At 34.6% G+C, this 24,638-nt stretch overlaps 1 protein-coding gene and 1 non-coding gene across 6 annotated transcripts; one reads left to right on the top strand and one right to left on the bottom strand.

Moving 5' to 3' along the window:
- Positions 1 to 13,595: 13,595 nt before the first annotated feature.
- On the top strand, positions 13,596 to 13,702 carry LOC132065843 (U6 spliceosomal RNA). Its single transcript, XR_009416816.1, has one exon. It is a non-coding gene; the product is annotated as a U6 spliceosomal RNA (small nuclear RNA).
- Positions 13,703 to 13,722: 20 nt separating this feature from the next.
- On the bottom strand, positions 13,723 to 22,476 carry LOC132065798 (homeobox-DDT domain protein RLT1-like). 5 transcript variants are annotated; one of them, XR_009416796.1, is made up of 9 exons: positions 22,138 to 22,476; positions 20,014 to 20,121; positions 19,231 to 19,878; positions 16,732 to 16,784; positions 14,853 to 15,308; positions 14,678 to 14,773; positions 14,493 to 14,590; positions 14,246 to 14,409; positions 13,723 to 14,046 (listed from the first exon to the last, which is right to left on the bottom strand). XR_009416796.1 is itself a non-coding variant. In XM_059459336.1 (8 exons), the coding sequence occupies exons 1-8, from the start codon at positions 22,145 to 22,147 to the stop codon at positions 14,023 to 14,025; spliced, it is 1,506 nt and encodes a 501-aa protein (XP_059315319.1). In that variant the 5' UTR covers positions 22,148 to 22,476; the 3' UTR covers positions 13,723 to 14,022. The 5 variants fall into 5 exon arrangements, 2 of the variants coding, with proteins under 2 accessions (XP_059315319.1, XP_059315318.1); XR_009416795.1 differs by having other exon boundaries at positions 13,723 to 14,041; positions 16,732 to 16,802; XR_009416794.1 differs by having other exon boundaries at positions 16,732 to 16,802.
- Positions 22,477 to 24,638: the final 2,162 nt, after the last annotated feature.

Here is a 24,638-nt window from a genome sequence, read left to right on the forward strand (position 1 = left end):
GACATGTAGGCTTTTCATGGAAATAAGCATGGTAGTTCATAACTTGTATTTAAGAACCCATGGAATTCAAAGCATGGTTTTTTTTTCATAGATTACCGATAGATTCTCAATAACCAAAATGGAGTATTAAGAAAACAATAACGAATATATATCATTAAATTATGGTTAATCATGGTTCATGAACTTAGGGTTATTATGAACATGGCTAGAACCCTAGTTTTTGGTGTAACTTGTATAGTCATGGAAGAACATGGCGTGGGGAAGAACAAAGACGTTCCCACACGTAGATAGAACCCCTACATACCTGGTAACGCTCCAACTTGTAATAAAAATCTGAACTTTGAAGAAGAATCCCAAAGCTTAATCTTGAATTCCTTTAATTGGGTTCTCTTGAAAACCCTAAGTTAAGAAGGATGAATTCTTGCTTAAGAATCACGAATACACGTTAGAATTAACTTGGAATGGCTTCGAATAACTTACCTCAGTGAATTTCAATGGATGGAGGAGAAGACTTCGTCCTAGGGCTTAAGAGAATGTGAAAAGTGAAAAATAGAACTGAACCCTCGTATTTATAGGTTCTGGCCGACGCGGGTGATGTACAACCTTAATGTACGGCCCGTACATTGGGTCAAATTTCCAATGATCAATCAATTTCGACGAGGGAAGTACGGGCTCAAGGTAAGCCCCGTACTTCAAAGTACAGCCCGTACTTTGCTGCCTGCACTTGGGTTGTAAACTCTCAGTGCTCTCTTCCAATTCCCCTAGATGTACGCCCACCATTGTACTACCCATACAATTCTCGCAGCTCGTACAATCACCGATTCAGAGGGAATTTTCCATCCTAGCATACTCCGTCTTGATTTCTAAGTCCCGAATCATGAACGTAGCCTAGTTTAATGCACTAGATGTTACAAAGATACACTCAGATCTGATGGTTCTTCCGTTTCAGATCTGATGAGCTTAGCGGCGGACTCAAATACGAACTTGAAGTTTCCTTTAATGGCAATTGTTGTTTGAAACCACACGGGATAGAATAACAGAGAAAAATCGCCTAAAATGAGTGCTGCCGGTAGTGGCGGTGGAGGAGGAAGAGAAGACTCTCATGACTTGGAGAAGACTCCACGCTGGATGCTCCGATAGTTCTAGAACCCTAGCTCAGTTGCTAAGCATTTGTACCAGTGTGTCTTTATAACTAGCTATAGTAGGTAATTAATTTAATATACAATTACTGCATGTAAATACTTCTTATATGTTATCTACACAGTATAAAATTTCCTTTTTTATAACCCATGATTCAGTTACTATTCTTATTTCTAAATACACCATCTATGTATAGTAAAGGATTTTGTATGGGCTAGTCCTTGATCAATGTTTACATGTTTTTTTGTGAAGCCGCCTTTGGTTAAAGGTTTTGGCCTTTAAAAAAAAAAAAAAAAAAAAACCTCCTTTACCTGGATATCTCTCCTATTTTATTTTTCTCTCACCCAAACAAAATAAAGAAAAACTTTCACAATTTCTCTTTTTTTTTTTTCTCTAGTTTCAATACAAATTGTGTATTTTTATGTTTAGAAAAGTAAAAAGGCAGGTAAAAAAAAGAAGAAGAGTTGTAAATTACATCTTCTTCAGCCTTTCAGGACATTAAAAAGAAAAAAAAAATTAATTGTTATTTTTAAAATAATTTGATCTCAGGCTGGTCCCATCAGGGGCCTAGAGTGGTCCCTTTGGTGGGCCAATCTTGCGACTCAATGCATAACCCAACTCATGTTCGGGTCCTCACCCCTTACCCCTTTAGCGATTTCCGAGCAGTTCAACCTCAACTCCGAATCTGATTAGGGGTCAACTAATCACCCACTTAACACCCTTACATTTAAAGTCTAGAAAAGAAAGAAGAATGATTTTTTCGTGGGTAGTTGGACATTAATTTAAATATTTTTATATTAAAAAATACAAATTATAGGAGTATCATTTAAAAAAGATATTTCAAAAATGTTTTTATAGTAAAGAAAAATGGCTTGAGTTACAAAGTAGAAGTAACAATGTCGTAGGGATCTAGTAGCTCAGTTAATTGGCTATCTGAACTTTCACCTTATTGGTGATGGTTCGAATTCCTACATTGTAATCCCCTCCCCATTTCCCCTTCCCCTACCCCTATGTAATAAAAACAATTTAAAAAAAAATACTTTAAAAAAAAAAAAGTAACAGTGTCATAAGTCCACCAATTCTTTTCCCCATTTTCACGCTTAATTTCATATTTCGTACGTTTTCTCTTTTTTTTTTTTTTTTTTTCCTCCATTCCAAGCACTTGGTCATGGGAATCGAATTCTGTCCAATTGAAAATTCCATTCCCAATTTCGAAGTTGAAAAGAAATTCTGATTCTCCTATAAATCATCAAATATGATTTCATAAATCAAGTAATTAAATTCCAACGTCCTATCTTTTATTTCATAATCAATAGGGTACAGTCAAATACGCTTCAATCTATATTTAAATAGTTGAAGAAAATGAAGCAAATTAAATTGAATGGACTAAGCGAAGTAGTAGTATTGTCACGTTTTTGTAATGAAGCAAATTAAATTAAGGCTTTTTTTTTTGGTTAATGGGGTACTTCTTTCATAATATATATATATATATATATATATATATATATATATATATATATATATATATATATATATATATATATATATATGCTACTTATAAACTAGTTAGGGCAGCATTGCTTGTTGCTTGTCTTGGGTTAACACCCATTAATGGAACATTACAAAAAGGAACGAGTCTATCAAAAACAGCGCCCATTACATCAGCAAGATAAGTATTAAAAAAAATGGGGAGGGGGGATTTGGGTATAGTCTGGGTTCCTCATCAAGTTATTGCCTTCCTTCTTCTTTTGCCAGCCGGTCTGCCACCTTATTCAGCTCCCGGTATTCATGCTTTAGTGCTGGATGGCCCAGCGCCCTGATTAATGACTTGCATTTAGAGATAATATTGTTATAAGGTAGGTGTCCATTATTTATCATAGTTATTACCTCTGTCGAATCAATGTTGATTTCAATTGATTTTAAATTATGCTCCGGAGCTAGTTTAAGTCCCTGATAAGACTGGTTAATTCAGCAAGATTATTAGTAGTATGAGGTAGGCCCTCCATGTACCCTAGCACCCATTGTCCATGGCAATCCCTTATCACACCCCCCCCCCCCTCACACACAAAAAAATTCCTCGCAACCTGGGTTCCCAAAGCATGAGCCGTCAGTGTTAAGTTTGTAATGGTTTTGCACTGGAGGATTCCATTTAATGTATACTCTAGTTCTGGTTCTGGCCATGGAGATGGGGGTGCATATTGAGGAGAATTTAATAGCTTTGATGTAAAGATGTCTGAAAGAAGGTTGGTTGTGCTTGTTATTGAAAAGGTGCTATTTCTATTTGACCAAATACCCCAAACTAGAAAAGGTGCTAATCAAATGGTCAAAATCATGTTTCTTGAGTCTGTTCCAGTTATTGATCAAAGAGGAAATACTACTGAAGGTGGTAGTAGTGACAATATTTGTAGTATTGTGTTGGGAAACATTATGCCAGAATTGCTTGCTAATACTACACTCAAAAAAGATATTTCTTAAGGCATTACTTAAAAGAAATACAATAAAATCATCACAATATGATTCTGTTGATCATTATTTCTAATTTACTTCGTTATTTTTTTTTTTTATTACTAATCATGGGTTAGTTCAAAATTGGCCATAGATTACCACCTGCCACCTTGATGGTTAAAAAGATTATTATATTATTAGCCGTTTCAAACATTTAAAAATTCTAATAAACCATCTCAAACAGAAAATGTTCAGCATTTTTATAATAAAAAATAAGGGACATTTGTCAGCTATGGTTCATGAATGTTTTGGGTTAATTACAAAGACTTCCATGAGGGTTCACACTTTATTGTGAAGAGTAACTTTTATACATTACCAATTACATTATCAAATTACCAATAATAATATATAACTATTCACAGGGGCAAAGCTATCACTGTAGTTAATAATTCATGGGACAAATTTTGTATTTGTGTTAAAAATTTATTTAATATATATTGATAATATTTGCAGAATCTAGTAAACGAAGTGGATTGTAGATCAAAATTCATAAACTAAAATTTTGACTCTGTCTTTAGTTATTCATATTCATAAAACATGATTAGTAACTGATAAATAAGGCAAATTACACGCTACAACAAATTATAATAATACACTTATAGTCCAAAAACTCTTTATGATGTCAGTTGACATGAATTAAATCTTATTTTAATATTTTTTAAGCAACGCTAGGTTAACTAAAGGAGGTGAAAAACAATTATGTGCCCTAAAGTTTTGTTTGAATATCAAACTATACCTAAAAGTTATAATGATAGATGATTCTCCATATAATATAAATTAACAGAAATGCGATTTACATTACTCAGTGGGTGTTTCTTCAAATTAAAAATGTGTAATCAGAAATTAATATTTCGAAAGAACAATGAGATACATAGTTAATGTTATATAAAAAAATGTACGATATTTCTCAAATAAACAAACAATAACGTTAATTGACTAATTAAAATTAGTAGTGTTACGTGAGGCGAATGAGATTAAACTTAAAATAAATTAGCTACACTGAAAATTAAACATTTTATCTGTTTCAAATTAACAATTGAAAAATTTATTAGTATAACATTTACGGACAATCCTATCTTCAAATAGAATTATACCTAACACATTACAATTCATCCAACACATTATTGAAACTTTTTTGCAATATATAAACATGTTGACCAAAAGAAGAAAAATAAAAGACTAACCTTCCTAAAACAAATTGCAATTTAACCAAAAATACCCTTGACAAGACACTCGTCTTTCCAACCCATTGACGATAACTATCACCACAAGTTCATGCACTTTTTTTTAGAATAGAAAAAAGAAAAAGGAAAGAAAGGATCCACAAGGGAGAATTATGCAAATTAAAATGGTCCCCTAGTTCCTTTTTGCAAATTATGTTTGGGTAATGTGCTTGTCAATTATAAAGTCAACAACCTTTGCCACATGCAATTGAAAAGATCTTCAAGCAAAGTATTATCCACTTTCAAATATAAGTTACACACTTTTTTCCCACAAAGGAAAGTTTTTGTCATGTGGAGATGCTTGATTATTGAGTGATATCTAATGTCTAACATAGCTAACAAAATGGAAAAAATAAATAAAAATGAGCCACCAATTTGGTCGATTAACTTGTTAGTAGTAGTTCAAAGTTTCTGGCATAATACCTAGAATTTTGATTGTTTGGCACTCAAAGCTTACAGATTTGACATACGTCAAAAGTTGTATGATAATGAAGAACATGATCTCTTGCAATATATAATGTTGGCTAACCTTACTTGCTGTTCATTTTAAGTAGTTCAAAACTCGCTCCAAAATTTAGATAAGATAATTTTAAGCACCTCGAACATTCATAAGGAGAACGGTTAAAGTCTTTGAAGACTAAAGCCTCGACAACATCATGCATACTTTGTACCTGAGATTGTTCGCCCAAGACGTATGTGCTCCGTCGTATGTTTTTGATTATCTAAATTCTAAAATATGCTCAAAGCATTGCATTTCTTTTGACGATTTGACTAATATGTATTTCTATAACTAAAACGTAACTTAGTGATTTGAAAGAATATTACGTCCACATATTATTAGCATGCATGTGTAATATATCAGAATATTATATAATTTGGATGTATCTTCTTACACTTTTTATATTTTAATCTATTTTAAAGTGTTAACTACTTTTTATTTTTAACACTATTAAAAAGTACTAATTGTTGCTTTAAGCCGGGTGAAGAGAAATTCATTTATTAAGATAATCATATCTTTTTTGTCTTTGAATTATTGCAAGATTCATCCAAAATTATCAATGTATTTGTTGTGGATCCCTATTTACTTACAAGTCTTTAAGTCTTGCTTGAGAAACCTGAAAATGGAAACTCTTCACATCACTCACAAATTATAATTTTCATCTCGTAAGTTTGAAGTTAAGAAAATGACCTCCATCAACTAATAAAAAGGTTGATTAGCAACCATGTGTTGATAAACGATCAAAAAGGGAGTTGAATATAATCTCCATCAGTAAAGAAGGAGATTGATTAGCGACCATGAGTTGATAAACGATCAAAAAGAAGGTTGATTATTGACAAAGGAAAAGAAATTAACAACAAATAAGTTGATATTTTTATATTCTTTAATCTAATTAAAGGGTCATCCACCGAATTAAAAATAATTTGAGATCATAAACCTGATTGAAGACTTAAAGTTAGAGTAGTCTTTTAATTAAGCTGGTCACTTTTAACCTTACTAGATGGCATCTGTCAAAATGATTAACAACAATAAATTTTTTGAATTCAGTGCCAATACAGGCAATGCAAGTTGCTAGCTATAGCAACTTTCTGACAACGTCATTTTTCTATCTTTTTAGTTTTAATCGATCGAGTCGATTGCTTATTTAATTTCCTTTCAGTTTTTACTATATATAATTCTTATAATCCATATTATTTTTTATAAGGGCTATCAATTAAAGAGTATTTGAGCTAATCAGCTTAATAATTTAGGGTAGCTAGTTCAACATACGTTAAATTTTAAATTTGGGACTTGTATCTTGTTCAACCCAATGTCAGCAATGTATGACTCACAATCTGCTCATAAAATAAATTTGGTTGTGATGAAAGTACAATTAGGACATCTTTCTCTTTAACATCATACATAATTAATTGTCTCCCATAAAAGTAGAGGAATAAAAGCTCAAATGAAAAGAAAAAAAAAAGCCACCAGGAGTATCAAGGTACTCTAGTATTTTCGCTCTTGCTACTTATTTTTTAACATACATTTTCATATTTGGAGTTTTATAAACATGAAATTCTTGTTATATCCAAACCTATACCTTCAAAGACGATTATTCTATATTTGGCTCGCCTCACGGCTTGCATTTTTAAGAAACAAAGGGGGTAAGCTAAGAAGTCGTATAAGCTCGTTGTTCATTTTATAGGACGGGATTGATTAAATATGATAGTAGTTTTTTTTCCTTTTTCAAATTTTTGTGTCATGTCCCGCTACGTTTGTTTCACTGTTTTCTTGCTCCCTTGACCTAAGAAAGAAGGCTAATCACTAACCTTGAAAGACGAGTAAAGATTGCTAAAGCAACCTTTAGGCTAATAAAGTAAAGATTACTCAGATTTGTGACAAAAGGAAAGACTAGAAAAATGAACTGTTTGATGAATAATAAATTAAGAACACAATTTGGATAAACTGATGTATTCTTTATAATTTGTAAAGTCAGAATTAAAAATAAAGTAATGTTCCCGGTAACACTAGGTAGTAAATGTTTGTTAAATACTTGTACGTTCGCACAATCGCAAATTTAGATGCCAATCTCATTAGAAACTAATTGATAAACCTTCATAAACTCTTGTTAAAAGTTGCACATCAATTTGTGTCATGGATTATACAAATATGCTGGACCTATAACAAAAATATTATTCAATTATCATGGACACATCCAAAAAAGTTACACTTATGTTATGAAATATACATTGTATGGATGTCCCGCTCATTCTATGAGCCAATTTGATTCATGTACTTATTAAAGTGTGCACTTAATAGTTGTAACTCTTAGGATGATTATAACATTCTATAAATAGAAGTGTTCTCACATTATGTAAAATACGCTTGAAATTAGAAGAAAAGTTATTTCCCTCCTCTCTATGTCTCTTATCTTATCAATATATTGTTTTATATTGTCTTATTAGCTCTCATTTTACAATACGTTATCAGCACGAATTGCTCATATCGGAGTTATTTTGCTTACTCTCCAAAGCTCTAATGATCTCTGAGGTGCTTTCACCAAACGGCTTTCAATATTTCAATTTTTCACTATGTCGAATTTATCAAAGCTTGAATTTGTGGCACTTGACATTTCTGGAAAGAGCTATTTGTCATGGGTACTTGATGCTGAGATTCACCTTACCGCTAAAGGTCTTGGTGATACTATAGTCGAAGGAAATGAAGCATCAAGTCAAGATAAAGCGAAAGCTATGATTTTCCTTCGCCATCATCTTGATGAAGGGTTAAAATGTGAATATTTAACCTTGAAAAATCCATTTGAATTATGGACTAGTTTGAAGGGACGGTATGACCATCTAAAGGCCACGGTATTGTCAAGAACTCGTTATGAGTGGATGCACTTATGGTTTCAAGATTTTAAGACGGTAGTTGATTACTCCCTCTGTCCCAATTTATGTGATATACTTTCCTTTTTAGTCTATCCCAAAAAAAATGATACATTTCTTTTTATTTGGCAACAATTTAACTTTAAATTTTACAATTTATGCTTAACGAGATGATCTATAACCACACAAATATCTTTGCCTTATTTCAGACCACAAGATTCAAAAGTCTTCCTTTATTTCTTAAACTCCGTGTCCAATCAAACTATATCACATAAATTGGGACGGAGGGAGTATAATTCTCGTAAGCATTCAGGATCACTTCCCAACTAAAATTATGTGGAGAAAAGATAAATGATGAGGGAAAAGACACTTACTACTTTCCATGCCTCAAATATTGTGTTACAGCAACAATACCGTGAGAAAGGCTTTCATAAATATTCTGAGTTGATGTCACGCCTTCTGGTGGCTGAGGAACATAATGCCCTTTTAATGAAAAATCATGAAGCCCGTCCCACTGGATCTGCTCCATTCCCAGAAGCGAATGTGATAGTGAAAGATCAAAAGTCTGAAAGAAGACTAAATAATAATCGGGATTGTATAAATAAACGTGGGTGAGGCAAAGGAAGAAATAACAATACTCATGGTGGTGGTCATTATAAACAAGAGAATAATAAGGGTTCTCAAAATTTCAAAGGGAAAAAGCTATATTTGCTATCAATGTGGCATGGAGGGGCATTGGGCACAAAATTATCGTACGCCTAAACATTTTGTCAAGATTTATCAATCCTCCATCAAAAGGAAGGAAAAGTAAATGGAGGCTCTTTTAACCTTTCAAAATGATATTGAGGCGGGCCGTATGAATAATTATGATAAAGTCGAGACAAACTTTGTCAATAAAGATGATGATTATGAAGGTCTTCCGGGTACAACTAATTTAGAAGCTGGCGACTTCTTTGAGGATCATGACTGAAGACTTGTTACTGGGGAATGAACCATAATAAATGTTGTTTTCACCTATTTTATATTTTTCATAAAGCATATTATTCTGTTATTTCGTATATTTCTAGTATGATTTGGAAAGAATTATTATGTCATTATAAATTTTCAAGATTTCTAATAAACAAATTTTGTTTTATAAAGAATATGGATAATACCCAGTCTTAAGTTGGCTGCATGAATAATAAGGAAGATATATGCCTTATGGATAGTGCTACAACGCACACCATATTAAAAGATGAGAGATATTTCTTTTATTTGATTATGAAAGAAGCCAATGTTATAACAATATCTTGTAGTACAAAATTAATTGAAGGCTCTGGAAGAGCGACCTTATTGCTACTTGGAGGAACCGCATTGGCTATCAATGATGCATTATATTGTAGTAGGTCTCAAAGGAACCTGTTGAGTTTCAAGGATAGTCGCCAAAATGTTTATCATGTTGAGACCACCAATGAAGGAAAGGTTGAATACCTTTATATTACTACAATAAAAGTGGGAAGGAAGTATATACATGAAAAATTACCTGCATTTTCCTCTAGCTTATACTACACCAATGTTAGTATATTCGAATCATATGCCATAGTAAACAAGGAGTTTACGCGTCCTAATGATTTTATTATTTGGCATGACCCGTTGGGCCATCCCGGTTCTAATATAATGTACAAAATAATTGAGAATTCACAAGGGCATACACTGAAGAACCAGAAGATTCTTCAATTTAAGGAATTCTCCTATGCTGCATCTTTCCAAGGGAAATTGATTATTAGACCATCAACAGCAAAAGTTGGGATTGAATCCCTTGCATTTGTGGAACGTATACAGGGTGATATATGTGGGCCCATTCACCCTCCATATGGACCATTCAGGTACTATATGGTTTTGATAGATGCATCTATGAGGTGGTCACATATGTGCTTATTATCAACTCGCAATATGGCATTTGCGAGATTGTTGGCTCAATTAATAAGATTAAGAGCACAATTTTCAGATTATGCAGTTAAGACAATTCTTCTCGACAATGCCGGTGAGTTTACATTTCAGGCTTTTTATGATTATTGTATGGCAACTGGGATAACGGTTGAGCATTATGTTGCTCATGTTCATACTTAGAATGGTCTAGCAGAATCATTCATCAAGCGCCTATAGTGGATAGCTAGACCGTTGCTTATGAAAACCAAACTACCCCTTTTAGTATGGGGACATGCCATTTTGCATGCAGCTGCACTTGTATGCATAAGGTCAACAAGTTATCATAAAACCTCCCTATTACAATTGACTTTAGGTCAGGATCCAAATATTTCCCATCTTAGAATTTTCGATTGTGCGGTATATGTTCCAATTGCACCACCTAAACGCACAAAGATGGGTCCCCAAAGAAGATTGGGAATATATGTTGGTTATGAATCTCCTTCTATTATTAAATATCTGGAGCCCATGACGGGAGATTTATTTACAGCCAGATTTGCTGATTGCCACTTTGATGAATCAGTTTTCCCAATATTAGGAGGAGAAAATAAGCAGCAGGAAAAAAAGATAGACTGGAATGCATTATCACTATCTCATTTGGATCCTTATACAAAGCAATGCGATCAAGAGGTTCAAAAGATCATTTATTTGTAAAAATATTGCAAATCAATTGCTAGATCCATTTACTGACCTTGCAAGGGTTACTAAATCACATATTCCGGCTGCAAATGCTCCATGTCGAGTTGATGTCCCACCAGGACAATCCAATAGTGCAAACGAGTCCAAACCACACAAAAAGCGTGGTAGACCTGCCGGTTCGAAAAATAAAAATTCTCGAAAAAGGAAACGAAAAAATGATCAAGTTGACCATATGAAAGATATTGCTCATGAAGTTTCTCAAGGCAAAATAACTAATAAAACCTCATCAGATCAGACCCAGGTACATGAAAAAGATGATAATGAAGAGATCTCAATAAGTTATGTCTCCACGGGAAAAGGTGGAACCGAAATAATGTTGCTATTGAAGTAATGCAGCAAGATGAAGATCTTGAACTGAAGTCTGTTGATGAATGTAGACAAAGGAACGACTGGCCAAAATGGAAAATAGCAATCCAAGAAAAATTAGCTTCACTTGAAAAACGTGAAGTTTTCAGACCAATAGTCCGAACACCTGAGGATGTCAAGCCAGTGGGGTACAAATGAGTATTTATGCAAAAACGAAATGAAAAAAGTGAAATCGTCAGATATAAAACACAATTTGTGGCACAAGGGTTTTCGCAAAGGCTTGACATAGATTATGTGGAGACATATTCTACTATATTGGATGCAATCACTCTCAGATATTTGATAAGTCTAGTAGTGCATGAAAAACTTGATATGCGCCGAATGGATGTTGTCATAACCTACTTATATGGCTCACTAGACAATGAAATTTTTATGAAGATTCCTGAAGGATTCAAATTGCCTAAAGCATACAAGAGTTATCGAGAAACTTGTTCAATAAAGCTTCAAAAATCTTTATATGGATTGAAACAATCAGGATGAATGTGGTACATTCGTCTTAGAGAATAAGAAGGGTACAAAAATGATCCTATTTGCCATTGTGTTTTTGTAAGAAGGTCTGAAACTGAATTCGTTACAATAGCTGTCTATGTTGATGATTTGAATATCATTGGAACTCCTGGAGAACTTTCAAAGGCAATAGAATATTTGAAGAAAGAGTTTGAAATCACAGAACTTGACAAAATTTTGTCTTGGCTTGCAGATGGAGCATTTAAAGAATGGAATGTTTGTCCATCAGTCTACATACACTGAAAAGATACTAAAGCGGTTTTACATGAATATAGCACATCCATTAAGCACCCCGATGGTTGTAAGATCACTTGATATAAATAAAGATCCATTCCGGCCTCAATAAAATAATGAAGAACTCATTGGTGATGAAACTCCATATCTTAGTGGAATTGGAGCACAAATGTATCTCTCCAATAATACCCGACCAAATATAGCTTTTGCAGTAAGCTTATTTGCAAGATTCAGTTCCTCTCCAACAAAAAGACACTGGAATGGTGTTAAGCATATTTCAGGTACCTCCGAGGAACAATTGATATGAGATTTTTTTATTCTAATGAATTCAATTCACAAATGATTGGTTATGCAGATGCATGTTATTTATCTGATCCACATAAAGCCCGTTCTCAAACAGGCTATTTATTCACTTTTGGGGATACAACTATATCATGGCGTTCAACAAAACAAACTCTAGCTACTACATCTTGAAATCATGCTGAGACAGTAGCCATTCATGAAGCAAGCCGAGAGTGTGTATGGTTGAGATCAATGACTCAACATATTTTACAGTTATGTTGTCTTTCTTTGAAAACATAGATTCCAACGACACTGTAATACTGTATGAAGATAATACTGCTTGCATAGCTCAATTAAAGGGAGGATACATCAAAGGAGACAGAACAAAGCACATTTCACCAAAATTCTTTTTCACACATGATCTTCAACAGAATGGTGAGATAGATGTTCAACAGACCTGTTCGAGTGATAATCTTGCAGATATGTTCACTAAGGTATTACCAACATCAACCTTTGTGAAGCTGAGATACAAGATTGGAATGCGTCGTCTCCGAGATATCAAGTGAAGTTTTCATGAAGGGGAGCAAAATACGCTCTGTACTTTTTTTCCCTTAACCAAAGTTTTGTCCCAATTGGGTTTTCCTGGTAAAATTTTTAATGAGGCAACACTACGTATTACAAGATGTGTGTACTCTTTTTCCTTCACTAAGGATTTTTTTCGCTAGGTTTTTCCTAGTAAAGTTTTAACGAGGCACATTATCTATGGACATCGAAGGGGGAGCGTTATGTCCCTCTCATTCTATGAACCAATTTGATTCATGTACTTATTAAAGTGTGCACTTAATATTTTTAACTCTTAGGATGATTATAACATCCTATAAATAGTAAGTGTTCTCAGATTATGTAAAATACACTTGAAATAAGAAAAAAAGTTATTTCCCTCCTCTCTATATCTCTTATCTTATCAATATCTTATTTTATATTGTCTTATTAGCCCTCATTTTACAAATATATATATATATATAAGTAGAAGTTTTAATTTTCATCATCGTTAATTGGGAAAAGAATATATCCCGACTTATACCACATTGTTGTGTTCGGACCAACTTCCATGCAACTCAACTATTTCACTAGGTACCTGCTACCTCCCACCAACACGTGCAGGTAACTCTGTCCACCAGGGTTGAGCAAATGTGAAGAAATCACCTAAACAAGACTTCTCACGTCTCTATGACCGTATTTACAATACAAATTAAACTTGCACAATCATATTCATATGATTTAGATTCTTTGAAGAGAATACACTCAAAACTCTCCTCTTCTGTGACATCCAATAAAATTGGAACGATACAAAGTAGATAAGCATAGTCCCTGCGCAAGGATGACATTCACAAAATTGAGAAAAGGTCTCCTCCTTTGTATAATGGAAGTACCTTACTTTAAGCTAAATGACAGCATATATTACTCAAAAACAGTATTCCTATTTCAGCATCCAGCTACAAAATGGGATACAAATATTTTGAACTATACAAACACCGAAAGATCTCCTCACATGCTGGGAGTAAAGACGATTGGATTTAAGTTATCTTGAACTGTACATATCCGAAGGAGTTGTATCGACACATAAATCCAACAAATATTCCTAAAACTAATGGACCTGTTACTTTCCTTCAGTCAAAAGCAAATCTTTTAACCCTCGAACGAACTGGTGTCTTCTGTTTCTTCATCTTCACTAAAGCTAGGTGGTATCTCTCCAGCTGTCCTATAGAAAACACAAACAGACTCATCGCTAACCATAAAGAATTGTTCAAAATTCTATAATAACTCAACTTTAATATGACGAGGACAACCTCAGAACACATTGCTTTTTTAATTTGTCATAGCAGGTAGAAAGACTCAGATAACATCACAACCTAGTACCTACCAAGGAAATATTGCACATGGTACCAAAAAATATTAACCTGCGCTCTGTTTTATGATCAACCTTCTAGAGATGGAGCAAAATTAACAAATGAAGGTCGTACATCAGTTCTAAGATTAATCATTCAAGGGGTAAATATGATTCTCAATAGTCATGACATCAAGTCCCATGATCATCTCAAAGTGGAGCCATATTCCAAAAATCCTATTAAATAAACATGTTAAAATACATAGACAGAATAACAAATAGTAGGTTGTCTAAAATCAAGTTCTTTAAGTTGGCCAAACCTTATATGATGATTTGTCTGCAGTGGTATTCCCATCACGGATGCTCTCCTCAAGTACTCTTGATGGTCGGGAACTTCATTCATTGCTCGTTTAACAACCTTTAAATAAAGTTGGGTTTATAGAATTCATAACCGTGTCTAAACCAAAAGGAAGTTGCATGTATTAACAAAAACCATAAAGCTTACTCTTGTCTCATTGTGTCGGGGAATCTGAACCTTCACCTTCACAGGAACTAGATTACAATTTTCATTAACTGCTGGCCTCTTTCCACTGATGTGGTCCTATATATCATTTCAAGAAATGTATCAGGATTTTGCTGGACCGTAAAACAACAACGTATAAAGCAAAGTGGTACTATACCTTTTCAACTATTTTGGGGAGCTCTCTCGCTCCAAAATTATGATAGTCGCTTCCCTTAAAATCAGAAGGCTTGCGATCAAAATATTCCTTCTCTAACACCTTAAGGCTCGCTTCATTGCGGCTACTGAACCGAGGTGTCACTTGCGCCACATTGACTTTTCCAACAAAGGGACTTCGAAGACCATCGCTTGAACCAGTACTAGTTCTCATGTCTCCACATCCATGTTTGGCCATAAACTTACGGCTGTCTCTGCTGTCAACTGCCATTTTTCTTGCAGAACCTTCATACATGTCTAATGATGAGTTCCACTCAGGATATTCATTATGCTCAGAGGACTTCTGCATAGGCCTTGCGTTGAAGCGATATTCAGGATGAGCAGAATTGGGTTTTCTTTTGAAGCTCAAATCACCCAGATCAGAATCATGAGAGTTGGACTTGGAATTGGATCCGAATCCCTGATGAGGCAATGCAAAAGAAAAATATGTATAATTCAAGAAACGAGATATCACAAGCGCTTTGGTTTAGATGGTAAGATCTATATATGGTAACTTTATAAGATGAGCGGCCCCAAAAAGCAAGTAAAGAAGTCCATCCTTAACTGGGTCCTTGTAGATAAAACACATTAAAAAATGAAACAAAGTACATATACAGGACTAATTTTTATCTCCAAGGACAGATTTTACTCCAGACTCATTTTTTGATCTCCAATTCCAAGAAAGGCACTAATGTGATTAATGAAATAACTGGTGTATTCACAAAACACCATTCTATAGGAATTATCTTGATTAGTGCAAACATCCCTTTCGAACCTCAAAAGTGTGATTCTCGTAACAGAGAGCTGTTTCAAAAGTAAATCAACAGAACTCACCTTACTTTACTTTGCTTAAGTTTGAACTCCATTACTAATCTTTTTCTAGGACAGCAATTCCACTTACTATAAAGAACTAAATTTGGTACTTTAGACATAGTACGGGTAAGTCACTCGAAAAAGCATCATTATTATAACAGAGTGATTAGTCGGGTTATCTCTTTATAGAAGTGTATTATAAAATTTTTATCAGAAAGAGCAATACTACAATATTTAAAGTAAAACGACACAATGAAACAGCCTTCAGAAACTCCCATTTCTTTGCTAAAAGTTCTGCTGCTATAACGATCCTTAATTTGATAAGTCCACTGTTATAACCATCTTTTCTTTTTGATCAGGTAAATGTTCCGCTGTTATAACCATCTTTATCTGAACATAGTAATCCCCTGTGGATTTAGAATAGTTCCATGAAAAGAAAGATCCAATCTGGTATTTTATAGTTTTGAAATAAGTTTCTCTTCATGGACTAAAGGAAGATAATTCTAGAAGGTTCCCAACGAAATAAAGGAAAATGAGGAGTATTATCTAAAGAAGCAACCAGAGATGCAAATACATACAAGAGACAGTTAGCTCCTCTACATTGGACAACACTTGGTGGAAAATTTCATTAGCTAAAGTTAGAAAATTTGGTCCAATAATCCAACCATAATGAACTCTAATTCACCAAAGATGTATTGTTGAGTTTGAACAAGCTTTTGTGAGATAAAAACCAATTCAGTAACTTTGGCCTCCATATCAGTAATCAAAAGGGCAGTTTGCTGTGCAGTTAACACTAATATATACAAATTGTGCGGCTTTGCTAAAGCAGAGTTCTAAACATAGCACTTCCTTAGTCCCTTCGCCTTGACTGCAGGTAGTAAAGGGTTAAAAATATCGTCTAAATTCTAGTTTTGATCTAGTTGACAGAACAATTTAAGCATTCTTGTGCAAATGTCCAATATGCAGAATGTTGATGGTTTTGAGATTCGTAAATCGAACCGATAAAGAGGAATGCAGAAAGATCCACTTACATTTGACCGCATGTAGACGTTGGACATATCTGGTGAGCAAGCTGGAACAGCTTCTGTAGAGTAATAAGGGTCTGAGAAGCATTCATATGACAGTACCAGAGAGCAACACTTTGTATCAGGAAATAAGTTACACTTTGAGAATCCATTTTTCAAACGTATAAACAAGAAATGTAACACCAACAAATATAAACTAGCAGATATATAACCCAGAATTGAGATGATACTGGACATACTAATAAGAGCTTCACATTCAGCTTGAAAATTCCTCGTAACTCTTATTATAAATACATAATCAAGGTTGGCTACAACGTCAATGTCACTTACCACAGACTAATGCCTATGAATAATTTAAAAAGCAAACTTCTGTGTATATAATAAAGTGCTTAGCATAGTTGATCAAATAATGAAATGTTCCTATTTTAATCCCCTCAGATGGGAAGAACACGAGTTCAACAGTTGCTGCCAATATTTTTTTGATAATCAATTATACTTATTGCCAATATATGAGTGTCAGAGCAAGAAGCTAGTAATTCTGGATGGACAAATATGCACGACACAACAAAAGCTGAAGCAAAACAAAGAGGGGCACAATAGAAACGTCTTAAATCAAGAAAAACATGAAAAAACTTCACAAATCGCATCTCAGAGACTAGCACACTCCATTATGTGTAATCATAACTATATCTATTGAATTTAAAGAGTAGATACCTTGCATAAGTGCAATAATATGCAAGTTATGAAAAACTTAGAAGAATTTAAATGTTCAACTCTCAGTTAGATCTTTTTTGTGGTGTCCGGCCCAACTTTTTGATGACAGACCCAACTTGTCAGCACTAACAAGTTCACGGGGACCATCATCCTTTTCCTAGTACAGTTACTAGATAACTCTATTTACCAAAGGTTAGGCACAGGGAAATAAATCACCTAACGATTTTGCCTTTACTGGGATTCAAACCCTAATCTGGTCTTCAATCTAACTTCACTGGCCACTTAGCAACACCCTTGGGTGCATTTTACATTGATGTTATAATAAGAAGTTAAGAACTATGAGTAAAACGCAGCTGGCCACATAATCATGTTTCCATAATAAAGTTATCTTAGAAAATGTAGCAGATAACACAATCATGTTTCTATCCCCTAGGTGCCAGAAATAATGACCAATCTATGTGGCAAGTGGTAATTGACAAATGTGAGAAAAACTTATCCCCCTGTATGACCAGTACCTGTTCTTCCAAGGAAGATTGACTCTTGTCAATAGTGTGTAAGAGGGTATACCTGCTACCTCATGATTCTTGTGCCTATTTCAGTCAATATAGAAAGAGAATTAACAGGTTCAGAAGCGTAGCATCTCGCTTGTGGTGAGGAATATTATATTTGTCCGGTATACAATAGATGATTACAGGCACAGACAGAGAAGAATTGTTTAGCTGGACTTTGGAAAGAAGCAGGGTGTGGGATGTTGCTCCACTAGAAGATTGGATGTCGTTCGTAAAAAACCATATATTTTGTGTGGTTTTCTACTTTTTGGTATCCTCCTTGTATACGGGTACTTTTTTTGCCCATTATTAATAAAAGGTTATTACTTGATTAAAAAACAGGTTGAGAAGCAATTTCTTATAGGAAGGTATCTAAGAAAGGAGGAAATTTCATCCGGTGAAGTGGAAAGACATAATGCAGGGTAAAAAGAGAGGTGGCATGGGTAAAAAAAATTTGAGATTACATAATGAGAGTCTTATGTTTAAATGGCTATGGAGATACAACATGAAAAGGAAGAACTGTGGAAAGAAGTTATCAATACCAAGTATAGTAAGATGGATTATGATTATGATTGTTTTGCAAGAAACGGATGGCAGCTAAATTTTAGAAGGCATTTGAATGACTGGGATGTCAGCCAGCTACTAAATCCATTGGAATCTTATACTTTGGATGACAGCAAGAAAAGTTCTCTAAGATGGAATACAGAAAAGAATGGAACCTTTTCTGTCAAGAGCTGCTACGGCATGCTGCTGGAAAGCGTGATAATTGGGAAGTGGAATGGTCATGGAAGATGCTTTGGGAGACAATGTACATCTTTTGTAAAATATATGTGCAATTTTGTTTTGGTGTAAGGAACAGATTGTGGGGGACGTTTCTCAGCTCGTTTATACATAAAAACTATGAGCTGAAAGCTTTGCGTGAGAATGTAATCCTTTTGTTGTACTTTTGCAGTACCTCCTTGGTACTTGCTTTAATAAAACAATATCTTATCAAAAGAAAAAAAGAAGCTATCAATATCATGTTTTTCTGAGATAAAACTTTGATAAGACAGAGGGTTTTTGTCGTGTATAGCACGAAACAAATCAAAACTAAGCAGCTAGGCTGAATACGAATTAAGCATGGCAAAGCAGAAAAAAGTATCTTCCTGAAAGACAAAGACACATGAGCTGAAGCGAAAATAGTAATTCCAAACAGGCACATAAAACTTGGATTAAAGAACAAAAAAAAAGCATTTGACCTCACCATTGACAGGGTTTGGCACTGATGATTCAAAAGAAGCAGGAGGAAGTGGATCGAATTCAACACCAAGTGGTGGACCATCCAGTCGGTAGCGCCTACCCAATTGCCTCTTCACAGCAGTAATTGCAGCATTCTCTACCTGACCCTTTACTTTTAAATACCCAGACGGGCCATTCTTTGGTTTTACTCCCTTAAAATCAGTGGGTAAATTCTGCGATATGTATCTTGAAGTTGCTATATCGTATGGTTCTGCATTTTGCGAAAAACGTTCATTCCGTAATGAAGAGCTGCTCTTTGAAGATTCATCGTCCATGCGATTAGACTTTTGTCTAAAATGAGTTCCAACCTCATATGTCACATCTGCAGTTGAGAGTTCCGGGCCAGTTAATCTTCTACTCTCAACTTCCCGATGATCAAATTTCCTATCATCCGCTTGCTTGGTGCTACCACAAGAATCCTGCCTAAATCCGCTGCCATGATCCTGAATAACACCACTTGAACGATCTTGTCTTCCATTGGAATATATTTCCCCCTTCGCCAGCCTCTTGTCCTTCAGCCTCCTGTGACAAAACCACCCAGAAATTTGTTTTTCTGATAACCCCGATGACTCTGCCAGATCAGCTTTCAGCTCGTCGGTAGGATATTTGTGTTCTGAAAAATTATAAACTTTCTCTTACTGCTAAGTCTGAAACAACAGGCATGATGTTGTGGTTCATTGCAAAAATATATATATATATATATATATATATATATATATATATATATATAGTAAGTATGATCAATTACCTTCATAAAGTTTCTCCAGTGCTTCGACCTGAGCACGTGTCTTGATTATTCTTTTCCTGTTTTTCTCAGGGTGACCTTTATCATCTTCAGAATGCACTTCACATAAATCTGCAAAAGATTAACAGCGTCAACAACTTAACTATTATCCAAGCTGGAAATAAGGACTATCAACTGTTCCCAAATAAACTAGAGAAGGGGACTTTGGAAGGGGATCGTGTGTAACAATTCAGTGACAATGGAACACTTCAAAAACCAGATCTGAGTTGACTCTGGTCATACATTCTCCTTTCTTTTTCTCTGTTTTTTAGGACAAGTAATTCCAAATGGCCATATTTCTTCTTCAAAAGATCATCTTAACATGAAGGTACAGCATAGTTCCCACACAGAATATCATTAAATCATCGCTACAACTGCCAGCTGTTGCAGACAGCTCTACGCATCTGACTGTACTGGTGATACATCCTATGAAGAACAAATGAGACTTGTTGAAATCCGATCCTCCATGTACAAAAAGAAGCTTTACTTGGTCACCCCTCCCCAACTCAGGGAACTCATTTCATTTAGAAGCAACATAAAAATTAACCAAAGAACACAGGATTAAAGAATTAGAGAAAAAGGAATAACATAGATTTCATAGTTGCACTGACTGTGTAAACCCTCATCAAGATCTTCCTTTTATGTATTGCATATTTAGAGGCTAAAGTAGCAATTTGAATTCCATCTCTGATGGAAAATGAAAGGAAAAAGGGCATTTCCCAATGCAAATATGTTACATATCTGATACCCAGTGACCTTAGTCATGCGCCTAGCATAGAACGAAAGAAAAAATGCAATCTCGATCATCAGTATCTCAAGTTTCAACCAATTATAGTCCTCAGAATGCCATCCTGCTATGCATGCACCATTGTAGTGGAACATCACATTAATCATTTGTATAGATAATCTTAGTTATCTCCAAATTCAATCCATTCCCTATCATCATAACCAATTAACACTTCCCTTGTCAAGACATTGCCAATATCATGTTACAAATAAAGTAATCCATATACAGTCAGACCTCTCTATAATAACATTCACTATATCAGCCATGTTCTCTGTGGAACCGGTCTTTCATGTTATGTTATGTTATATGTTTTCTATAACAGCATTTCTCTATAGTAGCCAAAAAAAGTCGGAACAAATGATGCTATTATATAGAGGCTTTGACTGTATCAGCAAGACTCTCAAATCCATCCCCCCCCCCAAAACCTACACACAAAACCACAAAACACCTACATTACACATAAATCTTCAAGTATAAAGGAACATTCAATCTTGCAAATTGCCCAATCCACCTGATAGTTTGGAACCATTAGCAGTCAATCATCAATCAACAATCCCAAATCAGTTAGAGTTTGGTTATGTGAATCCTGCTCATAACATTATCATTAATTTTTTATTTTCTTATGTTATGAAGCATGATTTACATTATTTACACACCATCAAACTAGCAGCTATTAACATTCTCTACCACACACAACAAAAGAGCACATCAAGGCGTCATTACTCTGCAAGAAATGTGCAAAACCCGCCAACAACCAATAACACAAAGATAACATCTAAAGCTCATTATCACAGAAATGCAGAAACCGAAACTACCCATAGAGCTCAACTTAAAACAGCACATAAAACCAAGAATTTCTAAACCCCAAGAAATACCCACAATTAAAAAATCCAACAGAGTGATAAAACACACAGAATTACATCTGATTTTTGATGTGTAACAGAAAAAAGGTATAATTTTGATACCTTCTATCATTTTTTCTACCACACACAACTAAAGAGGACATCAAGGCTTAATTAATCTACAAAAAATGTGCCATTAAGAAAAACAACTAATCACAGAAAGATAACATCTAAAGCTCATATCACATACTTGAAAGCTGTAAAAGCAGAATCTTTAAACTCACAACAATGCATAAACTGAAACTGAATTTACCCATAACTCAACTTAAAACAGCACACAAAAACCAAAAATCTCTAAAACCCAAGGAACACCAGCAATTGAAAAATCCAAAAAAATGGTAAAACACACAGAATTATATCTGATTCTTGATCTATAAAAAAAAAGTTTAATTTTGATACCTTCCACCATTTTTCCTCAACAAAACCTTTCTGGGGTTTTCCCAATCTCCTTAAAAATTCAATCTTGGTGGCATACCAGGCAAAAAATTCAAGAATTGAACCATCATTTTATTGCAGAAGAAAATGGAAAATAAGATGTATATCTACCAAAGGGAAAAAAGGGTTTTAAAAAAATTGTAATTTGACACATATCTGGATTAGAGAAGCCATTATTATCAAAAGGGTAAGAAAATTGTTGTGCAAAAAAGAGAATTTTGGAAGAAGTTATGGTTTTGCTTTGCTTTGCTTGTTCGGTTGAGTTCTTTTCTTCATTATTACACGTTCCTCTTCTCTCTCTCTCTCTCTTTAATTTTCAATTAATTTTCTCAATTTAATACTCACTTTATTACTACTCTATATATATCCTAAATACCCAATGTAATCTCACTAGTGGGTTTGAGAGAGTAGTATGTATCTAAATCTTGGGTGTTTTGGTATGACAAAAAATGTTTTCCGAAAATATATTTTTTCGGCAAATAAGTGATTTTCCTACTCATTTTCTTGTGTTTGATTCGCAAGTTGGAAAATGTCATTTTAAGAGCATTTACATATATTCAAAGGAAAACACTATGAGATTTGAATTTGAAGTGCAACTTCTGATGGTGAGGTAGCTGGGGTGGAAGGTGTTGGAGAAAGGCAGGGTAAGGAGGGGGAGGGGGTTACGGGGTAAGAGTAAGAAATATTTTCCATTTTTTATAAAAAATTTATAAAACAAAAACAACAACATACCCAATATATTTTTACAAGTGGGGTCTGGGAAGGGTAGAGACCTCCCCAAGATCTATTTTGGGAGGTAGAGAGGTTGTTTTTGATAGACCCTCGGCTCAAGAAAAGACATTTGAAAAAAGGTCAAATAAAAATTAACAGAGGTAAAGAGGTCATCCCAAAAAACAATAGAAAGCATAACGAAGCATTATGTAAAAAACAAACTGTTAAGTAAACCAAATTAATATGATAATTGAAGTATAAGAGAAAACATATAGTAACAGAAATCGAAAGACAATAAGCTACAAGGATAATGCTACGCCTACTAGTATGGAAAGATTTGTGAGACTACACTCTACTACCTACTGACCTTCTATCCTAAGTCGTGTCCTCCACAACCTCTTATCTAAAGTCATGTCCTCGATCAGCTGCAACTGCACCATGTCCTGTCTAATCAATTCTCCCCAATATTTCTTCGGCCTACCTCTACCTCTCTTGAAACCATCCATAGCCAACCTCTCACACCTCCACATTGGGGTTGCGGAGCCTCTGTGCCTCTTCTCTGCACAAGCCCGAACCATCTCAACCTCGCTTCCCGCATCTTGTCCTCCACTGAAGCCACTCCCACTTTATCACAAATAACTTCATTTCTAACTCTATCCTTCCTAGTATGCCCACATATCCACCGCAACATCCTCATTTCTGCAACCTTCATCTTCCGAACATAAGATTTCTTGACTGGCCAACATTCCGCCCTATAAAACATAGTTGGTCTAACCATCACTTTGTAGCACTTACCTTTAAGTTTTGGTAGGCACCTTCTTATTACACAAAACTCCAGAAGTGAGCCTCCATTTCATCCACCCTGCCCCAATACAGTATGTGACATCATTGTCAATCTCCCAATTTCCTTAGATAATGGACCCAAGATACTTAATTTTTAATTTTTTATAAAAGTAAGATAAAATACAATTACAATTGGAGAGAGGGGGGGGGAGAGAGAAGAAATTTTTCTCCATTTTCTTATATTTTTTATAAAAATAAAATAAAATATATGAAATAGAAAATTCGGAGGGAGTAGTGGGGGTACGGCGGGGGATAAGAACAAATTTCCCAAATTTATAAAATTAAAAGAAAATATATGAAATAGAAAATTCAGGTGAGGGGTGGGGAGGGGGAGGTTTAAGATTTTTATAAGTTTTTTATAAAAAGTAAAATATATATGAAATAGAAAACTCAGGGCGTAGGGGCTGGTGGGAGGTGGTGTGGGTGGTTAAGGTGGGATAGGGGTTAGGTGGTAGAGGTGGAGGTGGGATGCGTTAGTGTGGTTTTATTGAATCCGAAAAATGTTTTCCCTCAAATTTTTAAGGAAAGCATTTTCTCCTATTCTGAGGAAAATATTTTTCAAGATATTTAATGCAACTAAACAAGAGAAAATAGGAAAACATTTTCTGTCATACCAAACACACCTCTTATCTCTACCTTTGTGGGACATGTCTACCTTCATGGCATAGAGAGACTGTTTCCAATAAAATCTCGGCTCAAAAGAAAGGTGTCCTATGCAGAATTGTAAGAAAATAGACAGAAAATAGCAAGATACAAAATAAATACAACAACATATAGTAAACATACTAAATTTTTGCTTTCCTTTAAATTCTGCATAACGTGAAAGGATATTTGCTTGGCAGTACCAACAAAAATAAAGGCAATTAGTAGTCTTGAAAATGTTATTTTTGGAGACTAATTTTATTCTTTAT

Source organism: Lycium ferocissimum, chromosome 7, assembly GCF_029784015.1.
Source record: "Lycium ferocissimum isolate CSIRO_LF1 chromosome 7, AGI_CSIRO_Lferr_CH_V1, whole genome shotgun sequence".
Lineage (NCBI taxonomy): Eukaryota > Viridiplantae > Streptophyta > Magnoliopsida > Solanales > Solanaceae > Lycium > Lycium ferocissimum.

Bases quoted from the DNA above. Each gene is read 5' to 3' on its own strand.
- LOC132065798 (XM_059459335.1), bottom strand. The intron at 14,591-14,677 runs GTAAGCTTTATG...CTTTATTTAAAG, and splicing joins CCCGACACAATGAGACAAGA to GTTGTTAAACGAGCAATGAA. The intron at 14,047-14,492 runs GTTTGGCCAACT...TGTTTTCTATAG, and splicing joins CAGACAAATCATCATATAAG to GACAGCTGGAGAGATACCAC.